The sequence below is a fragment of the Lacerta agilis genome, chromosome 1, assembly GCF_009819535.1.
Source record: "Lacerta agilis isolate rLacAgi1 chromosome 1, rLacAgi1.pri, whole genome shotgun sequence".
Lineage (NCBI taxonomy): Eukaryota > Metazoa > Chordata > Lepidosauria > Squamata > Lacertidae > Lacerta > Lacerta agilis.
In genome coordinates, this window is record NC_046312.1 from 30252127 (window position 1) to 30274195 (window position 22069).

The 22069-nt window shown below is 41.9% G+C and overlaps 2 protein-coding genes across 4 annotated transcripts; one reads left to right on the plus strand and one right to left on the minus strand.

The window, feature by feature from the left end:
* Positions 1-19: 19 nt before the first annotated feature.
* On the minus strand, positions 20-9565 carry COQ6 (coenzyme Q6, monooxygenase). Of its 3 annotated transcripts, XM_033142834.1 has the most exons (12): positions 9350-9565; positions 8184-8318; positions 6460-6518; positions 5692-5815; positions 5201-5331; positions 4710-4817; positions 4540-4602; positions 4186-4293; positions 2891-3093; positions 2374-2489; positions 1385-1551; positions 20-325 (listed from the first exon to the last, which is right to left on the minus strand). In XM_033142834.1, exons 1-12 carry the CDS (start codon positions 9540-9542, stop codon positions 296-298), a joined length of 1437 nt encoding a protein of 478 aa, XP_032998725.1. In that variant the 5' UTR covers positions 9543-9565; the 3' UTR covers positions 20-295. The 3 variants fall into 3 exon arrangements, with proteins under 3 accessions (XP_032998725.1, XP_032998734.1, XP_032998742.1); XM_033142843.1 differs by lacking the exon at positions 1385-1551; XM_033142851.1 differs by lacking the exons at positions 20-325; positions 2374-2489 and having other exon boundaries at positions 1391-1551.
* A 186-nt stretch (positions 9566-9751) lies between these two features.
* FAM161B (FAM161 centrosomal protein B) lies at positions 9752-19994 on the plus strand. Its single transcript, XM_033142888.1, has 8 exons — positions 9752-9881; positions 10350-10663; positions 10906-11450; positions 12244-12572; positions 13706-13833; positions 14139-14306; positions 19305-19404; positions 19809-19994. Exons 1-8 carry the CDS (start codon positions 9810-9812, stop codon positions 19977-19979), a joined length of 1827 nt encoding a protein of 608 aa, XP_032998779.1. The 5' UTR covers positions 9752-9809; the 3' UTR covers positions 19980-19994.
* The last annotated feature ends 2075 nt before the right edge of the window (positions 19995-22069 follow it).

The window sequence follows — 22069 nt, forward strand, 5'->3', positions numbered from 1 at the left end:
AAATCCTGCATGTGAACTGGATACAAGTAAATTCATTCCAACAATACTGTTTTCAAGGCCAATATTTAGAGCTCCAGATCCAGTACTGTGTCAGATTAGAGATAGATCTTGACATTCTAGAAGAAAAAAATCTGCTGGTACTGCTGGAGGAAAGAAGAACTTTCAGCCACAATTGGCAAACGTAAGAAAATACTGTGCTTCCCGTTTTGTTTAAATGCCATTTCAAACACAGTCTTTGTAATTGGCAAGTATACAGCAACCACTCAGGAACTATCATCCTAGAGTCACAAGGATGTCACTTGCTAGCAAACGCCATGATCTGCTCCTAAAGAAAGAAGAAAGAACATTATTTCTATTTCTGATGAAGCTCTTCCACCCTTTGCTGCTGGACAGGGCACAGAGGGGATCTAAAGCAAGATACACTACTAAGATATAAGACAGCTCTACTCAAATGTCATCAGCTATGACATGCACAAGGTAGCTTTTGTTTGCTTTCCACCTCTTAAGTATATAATAAACTAACAGTGTAATCCTATAAATATCTACTCAGCTCTGTATATACCTTCCCATCTGAAAATGAGAGGCTACACCAGAAGCATTTAGAAGCTTATCTCTCATAAGCACCAAATGGCAACACTTCTTACTTAACCAGTTCACACCTCCCTTCAGGATATGAAAGACTGCCACAGATGCTGTATTGTGGGTCTGCATGGATAGTGTCAGCTTGTGGAGTTTGTGTTGCTCCAGACACGCTAGTACTGTTCACTAAGCACACTTAATGGGGGAACTAGCATGGTTGGACCAAAGACAGCAGTTATGATACCTTTTCGAAGCTATTAGATTATCCTAGTAGGAAATAAGATGACCCCATTTCCTGCATTTGGGCCAAACCTAATTACCGAAGTACAAACTACAGGCTATAGGTTTGGTTTTAATTCAAATATCACTGTACCGTAAATGTTTCCCATAGGTCAGTGCCATTTTGGGGACATCCCACTGGACTTGGAAATCACAGCATGTTCATACATTCATCTCTACAAACACCTGGTGGGGCTCAAGGTGAGAGCTGGGGAATTGGATAGTTACTATAAAGACGGAACCATTCCTCCCTCTTGAACCATAAGAAGAGCAAATTGTTTAATTCCAGAAATTCATCTGAATTGGTACCCACCTTGGGTCTACCAAACCGAGAAAGGTGAGATATAAATAATAAATATATAGGCTCTAGATGTAGTGCCCTAGTCTAAATGCTGGTGACTGAGCAACCTTGCTATAGGAAGGAGACACATACTTAGGGAAGCTACACACTAGCTGCAACACGTATTTGGGATTAAGCAAATTTCTTAATCTTAATTTCTTAATAAGCAATTTAAAAAAATCTTACTTTAATTGGAGGAACAGCATTAGTTGCTTGCAATCCCCATGTCCTTAGCAGTACAAAAGGAGCTATATTTGTAGAGTACAGCCTCTTTAATAAGTCTGTTGTGGCCAAGAGAGAGAGGTTGTGCTTTTGCCGCTCACTTTCATACTGTAGTAGATGCTTTAAAGAGCCTAGAACAGAAAGATTATTCCAGAGTAAATTAACTGGTGATTCAGCCACACCACAGGTACCTATGGACTAGATTCCATCTACAAAGTTATTCAATCAGGGCTGACTCATAGTATGTTAAGAAGTTCATCCTGGGCAAGGATTATTATTTTTGCCATATTCTGTCATGTTGGATAGGCAGTAGCACAACAGTGATACTATTGCATCCCAGATGCTGAATTATGTTGCCTCTATAGTCAGGTATTCTGGAATTCCATGTAAACCACAGCAGGAAAACAGTAATATATTCATGACCCAAATAACACATAAGAGTGTATTAACACCCTGGATTCCTACTAGCACATCTTGAATTAGCATTTTCTAAAACAACTTTTTGTAAATGAGAATAGGTGGCATGTTGCAGCTTTGTCCTTTCCTTATTAACTCCAATCTGGTGGCGTCAATTTCTTATTTTCAGAGAAATGCTTCTCCTAGTCTATAGGAGAACAAAATGGGCACAAAATGTTCCTGCCACAAATACCCCCAAATGGGTAGTGTCATTCCTAAAGCTAGTAGCCAGCACTTTAGACAGATTGTACACCAATAAGTTGAATGGCAGAGACCCTAGAAGTGACATTTTGTATTACAGGTAACTTGCAACTTATGCACAGCTTTACATGCATGGCAAAAAAAATTAAAAGGGGGAGTGGGCATCCGGGGAAATAAACTTTGGCGATTCCACCCCCCACTGCACCCAGTGTGTTTTGACTATCCCTGGAACGTAACCCCCGCTTAAGCTGATGGTTGCCTGTGCTATCAATTCCTTCAAAGTTTTAAAATCTTACCCAGGTCCTTCCCATTAAATGCTGCAGTGCTGAGAAGTTGCCTCAAGCAGGCTATGTCACCAAAGCCCATATTTACACCCTGACCTGCAAGAGGATGTACTCTGTGAGCTGCATCCCTAAAAGGAAAGGATAATGTCAGCTTATGCCAGTTACAAAGTCAGGTACTCCACAAGAACCCTGCCAAGTAGTATTGCATGAGTTTCACTATATGGGACTCAAAGCTCTTTTCTGTCCCTCACTAGAACCTTAAGCGAACACCCCACTTGATACCTGCTGGCTTCTCCCACAATTTGTATTCATCCCTGTTAACATGCTAGCGTCTAGGGACATGGGTTAAACTAACTAGACTTACATTTTCTCCAGACACAATCCACCAATCCCTCCAAAATTAATATTATACCATCAAGAATCTCAACCTCTGGCACTAAAAACAGCATACTCCCATCAGTTAAGAACTCCTCTTCCCAGACCAAATCCACCCTTATTGCAGCATTAAAGTTCCTCAATGTGAAATTACCCAATAAGGGCCACACGGTGTTGGACATATTCTGTTGCATGCCCCAGTCCAAGAGGGAACACAGCTCGGCTCTTTGGATCCACTTTTGCAACACTTGGGGGCAGCTGACGGGCTGCAGTCCCCGATGGCATCAAGAGAGAGACAGCAGATCGGAACATGGATCCAGCAGTATCAATGAAGTCAGAGTGATTTGCGTTGCTCCACTGAATAACGATAGATTTATTTATACAACACCCTAATATTACCAATAGATTACAAGAGTATGAGAGTCAAAACCGAAACTCTACTAAGTTTTAAGAAATCATTATCTTAGAATAAAACAGTTTCTTTCTTAATAATCTGCCTGCAAAATATCTTGCATACAGGACTCACAAGAAACCTATAATGGGGTCCACAACCACCAGGACCTCGGTTTTTGCAAATCAACTCCATGTGTTTCAAGCACGAAATAAAAGCAAGACAACACAGAATTTGCATTTCAGATGGGAGGAGTGTTCCACTATCTATCTAACCTCCAAAGGAGGAGATGGTGGCATGAGGAGGTATTCTAGCAAAGGATACCCTCATGTAGGCCATAGCGTCTCATATTACCACTCTGCTATGGTAGCTTCTATATTGCCAATGTAATACAGTACAAGATTACCAATGACCACACACGATATTTCAAAGCCAAAGTATAAAATATATAAACAATCACCACATATGGTGCAATATAAAGTGGAAAAATTGACATCTGTATTACTGAAGACTATGACAGAGCTTCAAAAACCAGTTCAGCACTTCACTTTCAATTTCAGTAGCCAAAAATAGGAACTTCTGTATGGGATATCTAAGGGTGAATTAATTTACTTACTATTTTCAGTGTCCCCTCACACTGTATAAATGACTACATTTGGCAGTGTGCCAAAAGATGTGAGCTGAACTGTTACACAAAATAAATATTGTTTTCACAAGGTCTGGTTGTTAAGAAGAAAAAACCAACTACTTGCTCACAGAGAAAGCAAGAAAGAAAGATCTGTTCCATCTTCAACTGATGCTAGGAATATATTCCCTCGGCACAGGAATTACCATAAACACACAACTTATTAGAAATAAAGGGTGACATTCAAATTTTACTCAGAACACACCCACTGAAATGAATGAACATAACTAAATTAAGTCCATTTCCATTGGTCTACTCTAAGCAAAACTTAATTGAATATCACCCAAACTTGTTTTTTTTGAATACCACCCTAACTTCTTGATTCTCATGCCTCTTGTTAGGAGAACATAAATAAAAAGAGGAAGGTACTCACAAAAGCAGAATTGATAGAATCCACAAAACTTTCCTCATCCATTCTCTGAAGTTGGGATGCATGCTCATGTGATGTGGACCAAACCAAAGAGCTGACAGTGTCAGAGAGCTGACCCAGCATCAGGAATTAAAAACACAAAATATCCAACCATTACTTCTCTAAAAAATAACTCCCCCCCACCCTAAACAGGTGCAAGGAGTTCATAACTTAAAGGGGAGGATAAATACATTAATGAAGATAAAACAACATACAGTAACTGATTTTTTTCCATATCAAACTAGTGCTTAAACAAAGAAAGGCAGAAGGAAGACAAATATTAAAAATGGGCATGTCAAGTGTTATTAAGTTATTTACCGGGAGGAGAGCAATTGGTCCTGATGGAAGGAATCTCTGCCATGCTACGTTGTTATCTGTTGCCTGCGGCACATGAAAACCAGAAAACAGATTCATATTATCAAGTTTCCATCACCTGTTTTGACTGTTCAGAAGATACAGCCCAAATGACCAATTTTCTAGGATCTGACCTCAGATAAGTGAAGGGTAGCAACTACAGCTGACTGTCCATATTGATACTGAATATTTTGAATACCAGCTGCCTTCCGAACTATAGAGTTCTGCCCATCTGCACCAATCTGTGGACAAGAGATTAAAAGAACCCATGAACAGTTTTAACAAAAATGAATTCCTTCAAGTCTCATTGTGAATAATCAGCCACTAACTAGTTATAGAAACCCAAATATTTCCTCTGCACTTCAATATGTAGCTTATTTATGTATAAAAATGGCATTTTCCTATACCCAGAATGTCATCATATTTAATTACTTTCTAGTAAGCATGTTTAGAACCACAATGTTAATCCAAGTATAACCCCACTGAACATGTTTTACTACTGACCATTATAACCCTTTGTGCTGGTTGAGTAGCACCACATGAGATTACAACCAAATCCAATGGAAGGATTTAGGATTTAGGAAGAGATAGTGCCTAACCAAACAGAAGATGAAGGCTTACTTACCAACAGTTTGGTCTGTAGCCTGCGTCCATTTGCTAAATCAATTTGGATCCAAGGGCTTGAGTCAGAGGTTTCATAAGGAAGGGGCAAGGAGTAGCCAATTGCTCGGCTCCTGTAAAGAACTTCAACGCAGTCTGATGGGGGCACAATACATTGATGTCATCAAATGAGCGAAGCAAAGAAGCAAAAAACCAAAACTACTCAGGCAGAACAGCTCACTAATTTGCCGAATTCCTATCTTTAAGTACTTTTTTGGCTGTTGGTTAGGTATCTCCCAGTTTCTAAGCTACTGGCAGACACACTGTACCATATTGAAAAGGACCCAATTTGAAAAAACATAATCATTTTTTATTTAATTTCTATACTTCTAAAGTTGATTACTATAACCCCAAGTTATACGGTGGACATAAATGTATCCAATTCTCACATGCCTCCACTCAACCCAAATCACAGAGAGTTTCATGTAAACCAAGATTGGAGAAAGTAGCTACTACCTGAAACTGCATCCAGTTGTTTGGTTAGAGCAGACATGATAACATCATTCTCCACTATATAACCCATGTCTTCCAAGTTATCTTTATCAAAGATTATCATGGCCTCAGAACAAGCATCCCACACCTGTAGAGAAGAACAGTATTAATAACAGCAAAGAGGATACAAGACCCAAACACAGACATTTTCTCCTTTATCATGATGTACAAAATGCAATTGTAACCTCTGATAAATGGAGAATCAAGACATACAATGACATTAGTATGAAAAAGAAAGGAAATACAAAAATGATAAACTTCTTCTCCAAGTGGTCCACTACTTATTATTTATACGCCATTCTTAGGAACTCAAAGCATATATATATTTTTAAACAATATTTTTATACCACTTATGAAACCTTTTAGAAGCTTACGAGAAACATTAAGATTATCAACAAATACAGTTAAAAACCAAAACATTCAAAAATAATAATACTTAGCAGGAAAAGAGATTAAAAAGATGTCAACATCTGCATGTTTGGATAGGCTTGCGTAAACAAAAATGTTTTAAGCAGGCACCAAAAACAATAAAGGCACCTGCCTGGTGTCAATAAGCAGAGAGTTCCCAACGTAGATGCCCCAAAACATGAGTTCAGTTATATGTACACTTCCCACCTAATTCCCACCCTTTGCACAAGACTCTAGAAACAAAATAGAATGTCCTTGCTTGCATGGACTTCAGAATTACATTACCACCCACAGACCCAGTATATCTGTTGAAGTACCAGGCACCTGCATCCGCCGAAATGGCTTGATTCTCATACTGCAAATATGATCCCAAGCACCAAAACCTAGAAAAGAAAGAGAACGTTAAAGGAATAGTTCTGACACTCTGTAAACTTTTAATGGGGAACCCTCAGGGGAACCCAATTCAAATTCCCTCACAATTTCCATCTGGTTTCTTTCTACTCTCCCTTATTTGCTTGTGGTTTGACTGTGGCCCAACTGTCTAGTTGGGAGATGGAGGGTTGTAAGAAACAAAAGCAGTGAATTCCCCAAGGACACTGTTATGGAAGCTGCAGGGTAACACTTGGAGTAGCAATGAGTAACCTGTGTTTCTCCAAATGCTGGGACTGCAACTCCCCTCAACCAGCATGGCCAGGGATTAGGAGAGTTGTAATCCGGCAGCATCTGGAGGGCCAAAGGTTCCCCATCCCTGCCTTAGATCTTTTGCATTTTTTCTGTACCAAATTTAAAGCCAAACAAAGCCCAAAGCAGGCATCAGCATGATTTGCTGAGCACCTTATGAAGCTTTAGAACTCCTTGCCACAGAAGATTTGGTTGGCACCCTCCTGCCAGCAAACAACTATTTCAGCAGAAACGTGATTAAACCACAGTCTGTTTTGGCCTCCTCAAGCTTTATTGTATTTGCTATTTTATTGTTGTATTATTTATTGTAATTTTTAGTTTTGTGATGTTTTACTGGAACTTGCTTTGTTGTGCTTATTAACTGCTTTAAGAAAGGGTCTCATATTTGGGAGCAAAATGTGTAATGTATATAATTTAAAAATCAATATATCAACAATTTTCTTTGGCTTAGTTATCTGTATAAACTATTTTAGGGAGATAAATAAGAAAAAGCATCTGTCATTTCACAGATGAGCAGATTTGCAGTTATGAAGAGGAAAGTTCTAAGATGTTTGTCAGAAGCCGACTAAAGGAATGGTGCACCACTTAATTATACTCGGCAGTTTCTAAGAAAATCCCCCCAACGCACAGAGCCAAGCAATCATGAACAGAAACAGTGACGTAATTTGGACATGTTCCAATAAGCAACTAACTAGGGAATCATAACACAAAGAAAATCCTGCTGGATCAGACCAAATGCTCAGTTTGTCCAGAATTTTGTTCACACAGTGGCTACAAGGACATGTGCAAATAGTACTCTCTTGTTTATGTTTTTTCAGCAACTGGTATTCAGACTCGTATAGCCTGATATTGATGGAAATACATGACTAAGGTAAAGGATCCCTGGACAGTTAGGTCCAGTCAAATAGATATAGATAGCCTTAACTTCCATGAATTTGTCTAATTATCTTTTAGAGTTGCCCAGCTTTCAAGCTGCCCTTTTAAAGCAGTCATCACTACATCTTGTAGTAAGGAACTCCAGAAGTTCACATCAACAGTCTTTTTTATTAGATGCTAGCAACAACACTTATGGATTACTGAGGCCAGAAATATGACAGGCTGGTAACCATTTTTTACCTGCAAAGAACTCACATGTGAACCTGAAAATTAATTTCAACATGTGACCGTTAGAGGTGAATTCCACTCTAGGTGACTCAAGCCAGTTCTACAATGTATGGGATTTATTCTCCCCATCTATTCCAAGCCAGTATCCTATGCGGCACACAAGGTTTTATAGACTCACATCTGTAACTTCATTTTCCAACATCAAAATACCATGCATGCATAGTTGGCAACCAGACAACAGGTGAATGCTATACTGTACTTACTACTGAGAAGTGTGGCTGAACCAGGGGTGATAGCACTGACTCTATTACTGTAACTCTTGGGCAACTGGTTAGACACTTTCTTTGGACGGGCTTCAAGTAGCAGAATTTTCTTATCAGACAGGTGAACATCATGCCCTTATTAAAAGAAAAAGCCAGATGTTTAATAACATTTTAACCAAGATTAATCAATAATTTAACATTCTGCAACAGGAGTTTACAAGAATCTATTTTACATCTTCCCCTGAACATGCAGAATTGTTTAGCACTCTTTAACTCCGAAAAGTGAAAGCTAACAGTTCTAGCTTTTCTCTTTTAGAGCCTAAATAAATTGTTGATTTAAAAAGTGGCTACTAAAAGCTTTTGAGATGGCTTGAATCTTGTGGCACTTTAAAAACAAAAAATACATTACAGTATAGATTTTTGTGGACTATAGTCCACTTCATCCAATACATGATGTGTAATCCTGAGTTTCTGATACCTAAACACATGGTTGCAGCAGAGGTGGGGAGGGGGTTGTAAGCAGTGAAGTCAAAGTAAAATTAAATGCAGAAATATATCAGTGTGCATATGAGTAAATATTCACAAAATCAACTCAGGGCAGCACTTGAAATGGACTCTGATGAAATGGACGCTAGTTCTTTCAAGCTTATGCCACAATCAAAGTGTTAGTTTTCAGGGTGCCACAAAACTCCTTGTTGTTTTTACTGAATAAGCTAACACTGTTAACAACAAACTCTACCTGATCGGAAGAATACAAGTTAATGCATTCTTCAATATTTGGACCCAGCCTGGGTATTCCATACACCAATAACCTTGGAATATTGTTACAGTTAAAACACTCCTGTCTGTTCCTCCAGTCTATTCAGGTGCTGCCACTGGCATGCACTGAATGTTGGCGAAATACATGATTGGTATGAAACTCCTCAACACGACCGACATGATATTTCAGTCCATATCGCGAAGATTCACCGCTAAAATGCTGTATTTGAAGAAAACAGTAACAATGTATATACACCAGCACAGCTGTAAACACTGTAGCCCACAACTCATTTATTGCCTAAATTACGTCGGGAGGGCCAATGGTTCCCTATATACTATCAACGAGCCCGAGGACAGGAACTTGTAGGGATTAAAATTACGAATATGACCTGTCTCTAGCCTCCTACCCAGTGCAGCAGCCATGGCGGTCCCGACCATGCCGCCACCCGATACCACAACGTCGTACACCGCCGTCGAGCCACTGGACCTCACCGAGCCCCGCCGCACGAGAGAACGGGCAAGGCCGCTCCGGAGACAGAGGCCCTTCCCGAAAAGGGGCCCAACGCCCCGGCACGGTGACAGACCCACCACGACCGCCATCTTTGGGGGGAGTGACGCTCACGTCACTCTCGTGCACCATGTATTAACCTCAGCAGCACCTTGGCAACCGACAGCGGCCAACAGAACCAGACCAATGAGAGCCGAGAATTCTACCGGGATGGGCGGGAGCTACGGAAAACAGACCGCTGTCATTGGCCAATGTGCGAGGAGCGACAAAAAAGGAGAATGCCTATTGGCTACATAAGCGGGCACGGCGAGCTGGTAGCGGCGGAGCGCTGCGGGCGGCGCAGCAGGTGCTAGGGAGCGATGACAGTGTCGGAACCTCAGGGGGCCGCGGGCGGGGCCGAAGCGGTGCTCCCGAAGGAAGATATTCGACGGGTATGCGGGGCAGTTGTAAGCCGTATGTTACCATGGCAACAGGCGGTGGTTGTTTGTTGCCATGGCTGCTCCTCGGCAGCTTCACCTGAGCGGAAAATGGGGGTCGGGTATGATGGGGATGGAAGTTCGAGGGCATCCCTGGAGGAAACCGATAGGCGGCAGAGGGGAGCGGGCCAGACCTGTAACAGCAACAGTCACCACAAATAGTAAATAAGAAATAAAATAATTTTATTATTATTATTATTATTATTTACAAGGAATAACCTCTCTCGTGCAGCGGCGGCGGGATCCCATTGCATGTGAACCCAAAGTTCAAGGGGTCTTCTTTACTCCCAAGTTAACTGAGCACAGGCATGTTGTGGGGAGATGCTGGTTAAATGCAAAGTGGTATACAGTATTTCGAATGGAAATGCATTTTCAAAATAGTTTCTTCTTCTGTATTTGAAACCTTTGTTTTGATTTGCCTAGGTGTTTCCAATTAAAGCACAGTCTCCAGACTTGCAACTGGGTAGTAATGTTTCTCGGCCTGATGGCGGTGAGCTGCTAGATTTCCTCCAGTCAGAGGAACAATTAGTAGGTGCCTCGAATTCAGGAGAGGATTTTTACGACTCGCTTCAGGCCCTCAAAAGGAAAAACAGACAATGTTTGTTAGAACTAGGTCTGATGTACCAGGTACAGTTGGAAAACCACCAGGAACCACCAGAGGAGAACAAGGAGCTGGAAGACTTTTTCCAGGAAAATGGAAGATTGACATTGCCTTCAAAGTTCCATGAAGCTTTGAGGTGAGATGCAAGAGAGTCTAATGAAATGCATACCATGATTCTCCTACACAGGCATACAGTTTTTACAGTAGTCTTGAGTGCTCCTGTTGGACAACAGAATCTAATAAAATAATGAAACAGATCTTAGTGTATCATTACCAGGCACTCCTATACTATCTCCTGTCATTTATTCTATGTTCTCAAATTTTACCTTTATTCTTATTTATTTGCCATTGATAACATTATTTTTACCATATCCTCAGATCTGGCAACCTAAGAAGGTTCAATTCGTTGACTAACATCACCGCCGATAACCCAAAAGATGAGCAATATCATCATTCGTTTCTTCAGTCCTTTTCAAGATCAAAGAGTGCTTCAGCTACATGGATCTCCTCTATCACTGTCCCTCAACCCTTCAATATGACACTTCGAGAAGCTCGCAGAAAGTTGAAGTCCCATTCATTGTTTGAAATTGAATCAGCTGAATACAAAAGGCAAAGCCTAGAAGAAGCTGAATGTCAGAAACAGTTCAGAGCACAACCTGTGCCTGCTCACATCTATCTGCCACTCTACCAAGAAATAATGGAAAAGAATGAAATTCGCAGACAAGTGGAAACACAAAAGAGGAGAGAACTGCTCCTTTCAATGCAAAAACCCTTCAGTTTTCAGGAAAAAGAAGAAAAACGAAAGGAGGTGATCAGGCAGAATATGCTAGAAGTATTGACTCCAGTTGAGAAATTAGTGCCAAAAGTCAGGAAGAAGATCCCCAAGTCCACCTATGAACCAATGTTTGGGGATAAACTCAAAGGTAAAACAGCTTTTAATGCACTGTCTTAACAATACCTAATGGTGGTATGAAAGTATCTCCTTCATCTGCTATAGGAGACATTCCAGTTAGTAGATTCATTGTCTGTCATACCAGTACAAAAGAAATAAAAGAAAATAGGCCTTTTATCCTGCCATATCACAAAACACATTCCATAGCTGTCAACCCTCCCTGCTGTTTCCCAATGCTAGAATAAGGAAATTTCCCACAAAAAAAGGGAAAGGTTGACAGCTATGCATTTCTTATCTCAGAGTGAGTAAGACCAATCAGTGGATTTAGTAAAAACAGGACACAGGGAAGGTGATCAACAAACACATAAAAATTAGGAGGAAACTTCTCTGATGCTACAGATTTGCACTGGTTGATGAATTGGGCATCTTCAGGGCCTTGGCCTCTGTCCCACCCAGTGTTTAAAAGGCCATGGATTGTTTAATTAGCCAAAGGTCTGGGAGACTTCATGTTGATCATTTTCCTTTCTAGAATACACAAGTTTTTGAAAAATAATATAGAAATAGAAAATAGAAATATAAAAAGAATGAGCATTATTAAGTTGTACTGCATGATATATGCCGTAACTATTTGAAAAACATACCTGTTATGTGGTTTCAAATGTTCTGGATTTCCAGTTCTTGCTTTTGCTTTAACAGTTGGCTCAACCATTAGCTTCTCTTGTTATTAGTGTCATTAACACTTTTCTTCTGTTCCATTAGCCAGATTTACATATCTTCTCCCAGCCTGTTCATTACTGTTCATCACTGTTGCTTTTACTCCCCAGAAGCTGAACTATTACGAAAAATCCGTATTCAGATGAGAGCCAAGGATTTATTGGAAAGTTCCTGGGCTCCTATTGAGCTTGGCAAGAGAAAAAAACGACCCCAAATTACCTCTGTAAACAGGGAGAAAAAACTGAGCTTTCTGCAGGATAACTTCAGTTTTAAACCAAGAATCAATACATCTGTGCCTGACTTTGAAGGACTTTACTGGGCATTCCAGAGAGAAGCTTTAAGCAAACGAGAAATCAAAGAAACAACTCATAATAAACCATTCAGACTGAGAACATCTAATCTCTGTTGCAAACATCAAGTGCCTAATCAGGCGATGATGGTAAAAGGGATTGCTTTTATCTTTGTACTGCTTTGTATTCTTTTACATACAAATCACTCAGTGCAAAATGCCAAATATACTTTACCATCCATTTAACTCAGTGTTGAGATAGTTTTAGACCAAGTTAGGCTTTCTTTGGAACAAATGTTACAGAGTAAAACAAGAAGAGTCTCAATGGCTTGAAGTCTTAACTGTAGTAGTACTTCTATTGAAGTGTATTTTGAATAGTAAATAACTTACCAACTTTATTAATATTAATATTAAATAGCAAATCACAGTGTCTGAACTAAATTTGGGGGGAAGGTAGTCTGAAAAACTGAGAGAGATGAGGTTTTAGGCCCAGTAGACAAAATCAAAACTGACAAATCACCAAGCCCAGACAACATCCACCCAAGAGTTCGTAAAGCACGTAAATGTAAAATTGCTGAACTTTTAACAAAAATATGTAAATTGTCTCAGATCAGCCTCCATACCTGAGGACTGGAAAGTGACCAGTATAACCCTAATTGTTTTTAAAGGAATCCTGGAAATTAAATGCTGTTTAGTTTAACATCTGATCTGTCCCAGGAAAACTGGTGGAAAGTATCGTTAAAGATTAGATCAGCAAGGCTTGTTCTTTGTATTCTTGCTTAAGCAGATCCAGCATTACTTCTGCAAAGGGAAAGTCCTGTCTCACCAACCAATTAGAATTATTTGAGAGTGTCAGCAACCACATAGATAGAGGTTGACACAGTGTATTTGGATTTTCAAAAAGCTTTCAGCAAAATACCTCACCCAAGACTCTTGTGTAATCTTAGCAGTCATGGAGCAAAAAGAGATTTCCTTGTAGATCATGAAGCGGTTATATATGTAGCAGGATAACATCCTGTTGTGTACAGGATGTGTCACTTTCCACATCAGCAGCTCTACGCCCCACTTTCCTGTCAGCATAATGTTTTCCAAATGTAAAAATGTGAACCTCATAAGAGACAAGTATTTGCAGGTTGATAATTACGAATAGCAAACTATATATGTGTATTGATGTATACATACATACATAGAGAGCACAGCTGCAACTAAGCACTATACAAAAAGACGTTTTTTTAAAAAAAACCAAAAAAACCCCCACCAATCTTACATATTCTTACTTTCAGGATTTTCAACAACCTTCCAGGGCACCAATACAAAGGAGTCGGTCTTTGAATTACCTTTCATCCCTCTCCTCCAACACACTTCCAATATATATCACAGATGCAGTGAGAAAGAGACAGTCTGCTATTAAGTGAGTAACTTACTCATTAAAGTATGAATAAGTGCGAAAGTGGAACATCCTGATCCAGACAATACCTTCAAAACCATGTAACATAACCCTGCCTGTCCCACATGGCAGGTGGAGGCCACCTATGCTTTTGGATATCCCCCTGAACAAAATTCCCAAAAGCCTGCTAAAATTCAGGGTTATACTTTGAACAATATTGTTTTAACTTGGATATATGAACTGGCTTTCTATAAGTTTTGTTTTGGAAAGCTTAGTGATTTTATTTTGAAATAAGAGCATAATCCCATTATTCACATATATATTTATAGACGCCTTCAAGAAGATAAAAAATACAAGGAAAATGAAGGAGCTCGTTGGGCAGAGTTGCAGAGAAAGAGAGGTCAAGCTATGCATAAGTCTCTGAACTGCCGAGCAAAAGCTTTGGATCCACATAAAAGCTTGGAGGAAACACACAGAGAAAAGCTGAAGCAAAACTGGTCAGTATGCTAATTATTATTATTATTAGTAGTAGTAGTAGTAGTACCCCACCCATCTGGCTGGGTCCCCCTAGCCACTCTGGCCAGCTTCCAACAAATATTAAATACACTAAAATATCACAGATTAAAAACTTCCCTAAACAGGGCTGCCTTCAGGTATTTTCTGAATGTCAAGTAGTTGCTTATCTCTTTGACCTCTGATAGGAGGGCATTCCACAGGGCGGGTGCCACTACAGAGAAGGCCCTCTGCCTGGTTCCCTGTAGCTTTGCTTCTCGCAGTGAGGGAACCACCAGAAGGCCCTCGGCGTTGGAGCTCAGTATCCGGGCTGAATGATGGGGGTGGAGACACTCCTTCAGGTATACAGGACCGAGGCCGTTTAGGGCTTTAAAGGTCAGCACCAACACTTTGAATTGTGCTCGGATACGTACTGGAAGCCAATGTAGATCTCTCAGGACCGGTGTTATGTGGTCCCGGCGGCCACTCCCAGTCACCAGTCTAGCTGCCGCATTCTGGATTAATTGCAGTTTCCGGGTCACCTTCAAAGGTAGCCCCACGTAGAGCGCATTGCTGTAGTCCAAGTGGGAGGTAACCAGAGCATGCACCACTCTGGTGAGACAGTCTGCGGGCAGGTAGGGTCTCAGCCTGCCTACCAAATGGAGCTGGTAGACAGCCACCCTGGATACAGAATTAATCTGCGCCTCCATGGACAGCTGTGAGTCCAAAATGACTCCCAGGCTGTGCACCTGGTCCTTCAGGGGCACAGTTACCCCATTCAGGACCAGGGAGTCCTCCACACCTGCCCTCCTCCTATCCCCCCCAAACAGTACTTCTGTCTTGTCAGGATTCAACCTCAATCTGTTAACCACCATCCATCCTCCAACCGCCTCCAGGCACTCACACAGGTCCTTCACCGCCTTCACTGGTTCTGATTTGAAAGAGAGGTAGAGCTGGGTATCATCCGCATACTGATGAACACCCAGCCCAAACCCCCTGATGATCTCTCCCAGTGGCTTCATATAGATATTAAAAAGCATGGGGGAAGAGGACGGAACCCTGAGGCACCCCACAAGTGAGAGCCCAGGGGTCTGAACACTCATTCCCCACCACCACTTTCTGAACACGGCCCAGGAGGAAGGAGCGGAACCACTGTATAACAGTGCCTCCAGCTCCCAACCCCTCTAGCCGGTCTAGAAGGATGTTCTGGTCGATGGTGTCAAAGGCCGCTGAGAGATCCAGCAGAACTAGGAAACAGCTCTCACCTTTGTCCCTAGCCGCACAACCAAGGCAGTTTCAGTCCCATGATGAGGCCTGAATCCCGATTGGAAGGGATCCAAATGGTCCGCTTCTTCCAGGCATGCCTGGAGTTGTTCAGCAACCACCCACTCAATCACCCTGCCCAAGAATGGTAGATTTGAGACGGGGCGATAGTTGGCCATATTGGCCAGGTCTAAAGATGTTTTTTTAAAGAATTGGCTTTGGTAGCATATTATTGAAGCAAAATCTTTACCAACTTTGGTTGGTGCACCAGCTGCATCCATTCCTGAACAGAGATTGCCTTGTGGCTAGGCCTGGGTGATATATTGCTCAGGACCGGTATCACTCAGCGGTATATCGCTGATGAAACCGTCGCTGTTCTTGAGTTTCTCTGCCTTCAGCACCCAGTGTGCTGAGGGAGAAACAAACTAGCTGGGAGCTGGAGGCAGAGGGACTCAAGTGGCCATTTCACCAGCGATATACAGCTGGTCCCAGCTCCTGTTTGCACATGAGTAGGAGTGGGATTGGGCTGTTCTCAGCTGTGAAGTGAGAACCCTCTGCTTCCCAGCTGAGAGATCCCCTGAACCTGCTCCTGCTTGCATGCTTGCTGCACCTTTCCTTCCAGAAAGACGGACCCCACCCTTCCAGTGGAAGGCAGCTAGTCAGTGTAGGGGCTCTTTGGTGCTGCTGGCGGCCCCATTGTTCGCCAACAGCCTCCAGTAGCCCCTCACCGCCAGGATAGAGTGGCTTTGCACACCGCGCCTTGCAGACTGCTCCTAGGAGGGTGGGTGGGCTGCATCATTCCTCCTGGTGTGAATGACCCCCCCACTGGAGGAAAGAAGACTGCACACCCCCACAGGCAAACGCACAGAGCCTGACAAGTTCTGTGTGCTTGGCTTTCGGGGAGTGGGGGGCAAGCGGACAAGGTAGCTTGTCTGCCCCCCACCTTAGCAAAGGCAGAGGGAGCTTGACCAAGCAGCCCCAAGGTCCTTGCTGCTCCAGCGCGAGCGTCAGGGGACTCGGGGCTGTCTCCACTGGGGGCAGGAGCTCTTCCGCCCCCAGCGGAGCCTGGCCAAGGAGTTTGGGGGCTCACTCAGCTGGGGACAGGAGCCTTTCCACCCGAATGAGTCACAGGCTGGGGCCAGCTGTATTGACCTTAGCCCGTGAGGCACTGGGGTGAAAGCACCTCATCTCCCATGAGAGCTGCGGCAGTTTCACCCGGCATCTCGCTGGCTGGGCCCAATGCAATATTTTTTCAACATCGCGCTATATCGCCAAACTGCGATGTTTGGCTGGTGATACACCACGATGTTGAAAACCCAACATCACCCAACCCTACTTGCAGCAATGGTGCATACATTGGTAAACTACTGTAATGTGCTATATTTGAGGCTACCCTTATGCAAAATGCAGCTACTGGTAAATTATGCCAGTGTTGGAAAAATCTGCATTGGCTTACTATTCACTACTGAATTAAATTTAAGTTTTTGTTTTGTTTTTTAAACAGGATTTATTAGCATTTTCATAATATAACACAAACCCAACCCCACACCTACAAATACAAAAACAGATACAAATACACATAATGTCAGGATTCTTCTTCTTATTTGTATATCTTACAAAAAAAAATTTCTACTTCTGAATCTTAACGTTTGACTTCCCCCGCCTTTTCGCCTTCGGTTTTAAATTCATATACTATTTCCTTAACAACTTTTCTCTATAAAAAAATTTAACTTTACTTAAAAATAACACAATTATCTTGATCTTTTTATTATAACCTAAATCTTAACCAAATATTCTTATAACTAAACTTATTTCTTCTATCCTTTATCATGCTGCTTTTGACTTAAGATTCAATATCTCCTTACTTATTTAAAATAAACTTATAATTAACAGACTTCACACTCCGATTTCGGATACCATGACAGACCATTTGGATTATACATTTAATACTTCAACCCACTCCCCCTCTGTCCATTGTTTTTTCCTGTCTTTCACCAGAACCAGATCTCCAATTGTCTTCCTCTGAGTGTCCACAGATCCAGGCATTCACAACAAACCTTGCATCGAGCTTCAGGGTGTTCATCACTTCCTTTCTGGGCTCCTCCGTTTCTTTGTAGCATACTTCTTCTTCTTGTAGAAATCTTAATTCCATGTCCCTTGCCCCCGAGCTGCCACCTCGGAGTCTGGATATTATAAATTTTCCCGTTCCAGGGCTGCCACCCCCAGAAATCGGTTCCTTTTCCCGGAGTTGCCCAGCCATTTCGAACCATCCTTCAAGCACCCCTCCCAGCTCTTTGCCAAGGTTTGATTCCATTGTATAAAACTTTTGAAAAGCCTCCTCTGTGGAAAGTGAGTCCTTTTTATTTATAATTCCACTCAAAACTTGCAGTTTCCGATTAAGCAGTTCCAGCTTTAAGACAGTGAGCATTTCCTCATCCTTTAAACCAGAGTTCAATACCAGTGCAAACACAAAGTCCAGCATTTTAGAAGGGAGGGTGAGTGTCAAATTTCAGTTCCTGTCTCTTCCTTCCTTTGTTTCAATTTTTTCCCACGACAGTCCGAGTCGTCGCCATTTCTCCGAAGCCGGAGTATAAAGACCAAAACTTCAAATGGAGATATTTTTTCCCCAGTTAACCCCCGAAGGGAAATCTCAGCAGTCTCAGTTTTCAAATTCCAGATACTTTCTATCGATTATTGTAGCAGCAGTCACTTAAACGGTTAATTTCTTTCATCTCCCGAAGGGAGGGAGGCGGGCTGCCTTTCTTCTTTCCCCCAGATCGTTCCAAGAATACAAAGAGTCAATCAGATACTCACAGCCACTGGGTTCTTATCAGCTCGTTAAAGACAGGTAGAACTTAGACGCTCATCACAGGCTTTGTCGCCGCATTTACATCCCGGTTGGGGCATGTCCCCTATAGCCCGGCTCCGTCGTCCCTTCACCCCCACTCCCCCTTTACAGGGGGAGCGGGGGAAGGGTTCGGAGCCACAACGGGCACAGCCGGGGAGCCCAGGGTGCGGGACACTCTTCCCGCACCCCAACCGGAGCCCCGCTTTGCGGTAGCAGGGCTCCTAACCCCCGGGATGGACTGGGTGCTTCGCAGCCGAAGCAGCCCACGACCACCCGCAATGGCGTCGCCGCCGGAAGTCCTGAATTAAATTTAAGTTTTTGTTGGTGACATGTAAAGTCCTAAATAACATGAGACCAGGATGCCTGTCTCTTGAAGTACAAGCCAAGCCAACTTTTAGGATCTTCCAAGGAGACCCTGCTGGTTATTTCACTACCAACAGATTTGAAAAAACGGGAACAAGTTTTTTTGGCAGTAGCAGCCACCCACTCAAAAGCTCTCCCTCTGGTAATATGTGAGGTGGAGATAGTAATGGCTTTCAAATGCCCCTTAAAAACTTTATGCTTTTACCCAACCTCTTAACTTTTTTTGTCCATTGCTCAGTTTTATCAGTGATAAACAGTTCTGTTTTCCTACCTTGTTTTTAAGAAATGTTATTGCTTTGTTTTTATGTAAATTGTTTATAAATGTTTTGTTAAGCAGTATAAATGTTATAAATGAATTGCCAGGGAGCATAGGTGCCCAGATGGTCTTCTGCACCCACATAGCAGAAGATCTATATGCAGCCCATTTCTGTGGAGATTCCTATCCCTAAATGTGCCCTCCTACCTGTAATTAAAAGTGCAGCACAGAGTAACTGAAGATGATAAATAGTACGGGAACCTTTTGTTTCAGGCAAAATGACCGAAAAAGAACACAAGAGTATAAAAAGGAACTAGAAGAGATGAAGTTGCGAGTCAAAAACAGACCATATATGTTTGAACAGATCACAAAGGTAACTATTTTGGTTTGGGGAAACTGTCAGGGTTTAGAGGATCAAACAGTAAATACTAGCAGGGAGTCAATATTCAAGTATCCTCTTTGCCATTCTGGAATTCTGCAGCGTAAAAACACTTCATGGGGAAAACAGTTTGGTAGGGAACAATATTTAGTTGTTGACCAGCTGTAATGATAAGAGAAAATACTGTACACTAAATAGGAAAATATTGTTTTAAACTGATGTATGTTTGAATATAATGGTCTTCAAAGAATTCGCAAACATTTTAAAATATAACTGCTTCTTCCATATTGAGAGAAATATCCATTTACTTTTCTAGTTTAGAGCGATTGCCTGGAATAACTGTAAGTATTCATGAAGGGAAGAGGGCCTACTAAACTGCCTGTCTTCTCATTCCACAGCAAGGTGCCCGTCAGGGGGCAGAGAGGCTTTTTCGAGACACCTTGCAGCAGTTTGGGTTGAATGAAGAATTTGTGAAAAGCAAAGGAAGAGACTCCACTGACCTAGTAGGGAAGGAGCAGTCTGAATCACAAAGGTATTTAAAGAACAGAAAATCACCAGTAGCTTCGTAAAAAAATAGTCTCTACATTCACCTATTAGATATAGGGGCATACATTTATGCTGAGAAGGAAAGAAACTTGCACTTAACAAGCCATGGAGTTGTCAGTGAGCTACGAGACCCAATTCAAGATGAAATGTCTTGGGACCAAATTATATGAAAGAGAATCTGCCCAAATAGGAAACTACCTGTTTGGCAGGTGATGCCTTGTTGGTGATGGTCCTGCTGGGGGCTCCCCAGCTCGCAATTACATGTGACAGGGCCTCTTCAGCAGGAGTTCCCCATTCATAGGGCCTTCCTGGTGAGGCAGCTGCGCTGACTTAGGCCCCACACTGTCATACTGGCGAGGGGCCCACTGCATCCCAGAAGCACGTCCATGGCGGCAGTGTGGCCCAACAGAGGCCTCATGGCAGAGGCGCAGGCCCCAGCCCAGTCGCCACCAGAGGTAAGACACCAGCCGGTAGAGGCTGGGCCCCTAGGGCCCTGGAGTTGGTACCCCTGTTGTGCTGTGTGTCTCCCCTCATTATTTACTTTCATGATTTTAAAAACATTCCTGTTTACTCAGACATTTGATGGCTGGGGGAAAAAAATCTGTTCCTGGAAACCCTGAGATCACCGGTTGAAAGAATGTTTTTAGAATTTTAAAATTGTTTCATTATTGATGTGTTTAGCTACCCTGGATTCATTTGGGAGGAACAGCAGAATATAAACTGAAATAATAATACAAGTCCCTGCTCACAGATTGAATTTAGGCTCGTCACACTGTCTAAAGTATCTCACACAGTTCTTGTGAGGATGAAATATGGAAAACATATAGGATGTTCAGAACTCCTTTGAAGTAGAGTAGGATTCAGATGTGAACTTTGCAACTATGACCACCACTTCCAATTATTTTATAGCATGATATTTTGAAATCACAACTTTTAATCAACAGGACTCGTAAATCGCAGAGGAATACCAAAGCTGGGATTATACAAGAACTAGCTGAAGAGGGGCAAAGAATACTACAAACAAAGTAGGAACCCAATGGAAGTCTTCAGGTGCCTAAAGCTCATTCCCCCCCTTTAATCAAATGTCATTAGATCAGGGTTAGGCAACTTCTTCAGCACAAAGAAATACTTTTATATTAAAATTTGTAATCATGATGTATACTAGATTATAGACAGCATATGTATTGCACTTCTTTAGACAGTCTCAAAAGATTTGGCACCATCCCTGTACTTGGGTGGGTGGAAGTGGGAAGGTATGTTCATATGCAGCCTGCTGTGCTGACAGAGATCCTGGAGGCATCATCCTGTTTGGACATTTCATGCTAATGGTACCCATACAGATTCTGAACTAACTTAAATTAAAAGGTACCATACTACTGTTTTAAATGTTTATGCCTCTCAGATTCAGGAAGCTGTACAATGAAATTCCTACAGTAGATGATTTTTAGCCAGTTTTGTTTCTACAAACAGGTTGGCAATAAGTTTTTAGATTTTCCTTCAGTAACTCATTTGCACTATTTTTTAAAACAAAAGATGGCCAGAGGATCTGTGCTAAATCCTCTTCTCCATCCTTTGGCCATGCAAGGCTAATAAAATTATGTTTTCCCTAGCAACCTAGATTTATTATTGTTAAAAGTTCACTGAGTTTTACAGTCCAAGATGCCATTATGATTCTATGCTGGCTTACTTGGAAGTAAGTCCCATTGAGGATAAATGGGCTTACTTTCAGATAAATGTGCGCAGGGAGTAAACTGAAGTGCCTATGCTCCAAAAGCAGCAGTATATTAGTCTAGCAGCAACTACTGGAAGACATGATGGTATTCCATCTGAACGTTTAGTAAAAATTAACTATTTTCAAAAACATGAATAAAATAATTAAGCCCAAGATTACTTTATTCATTGAGGATGGGCAGGGGTGGGGGGCACCTTTTTTACTCCATAGGCCAGATTCTTACCAAGATCTGCCTTGCAGGCCAAATTTGACGTGAGTGGGGCCACCCACTTCTCAAAATCCCTTGCACACTGATCTCAGAGGTACAAAAAAGTGACAGGAGACTTGCAAAGCCTTTTCCAATTCCCAGAGGTTGGGGGTGCAAAGTGGATGGGGAGACTT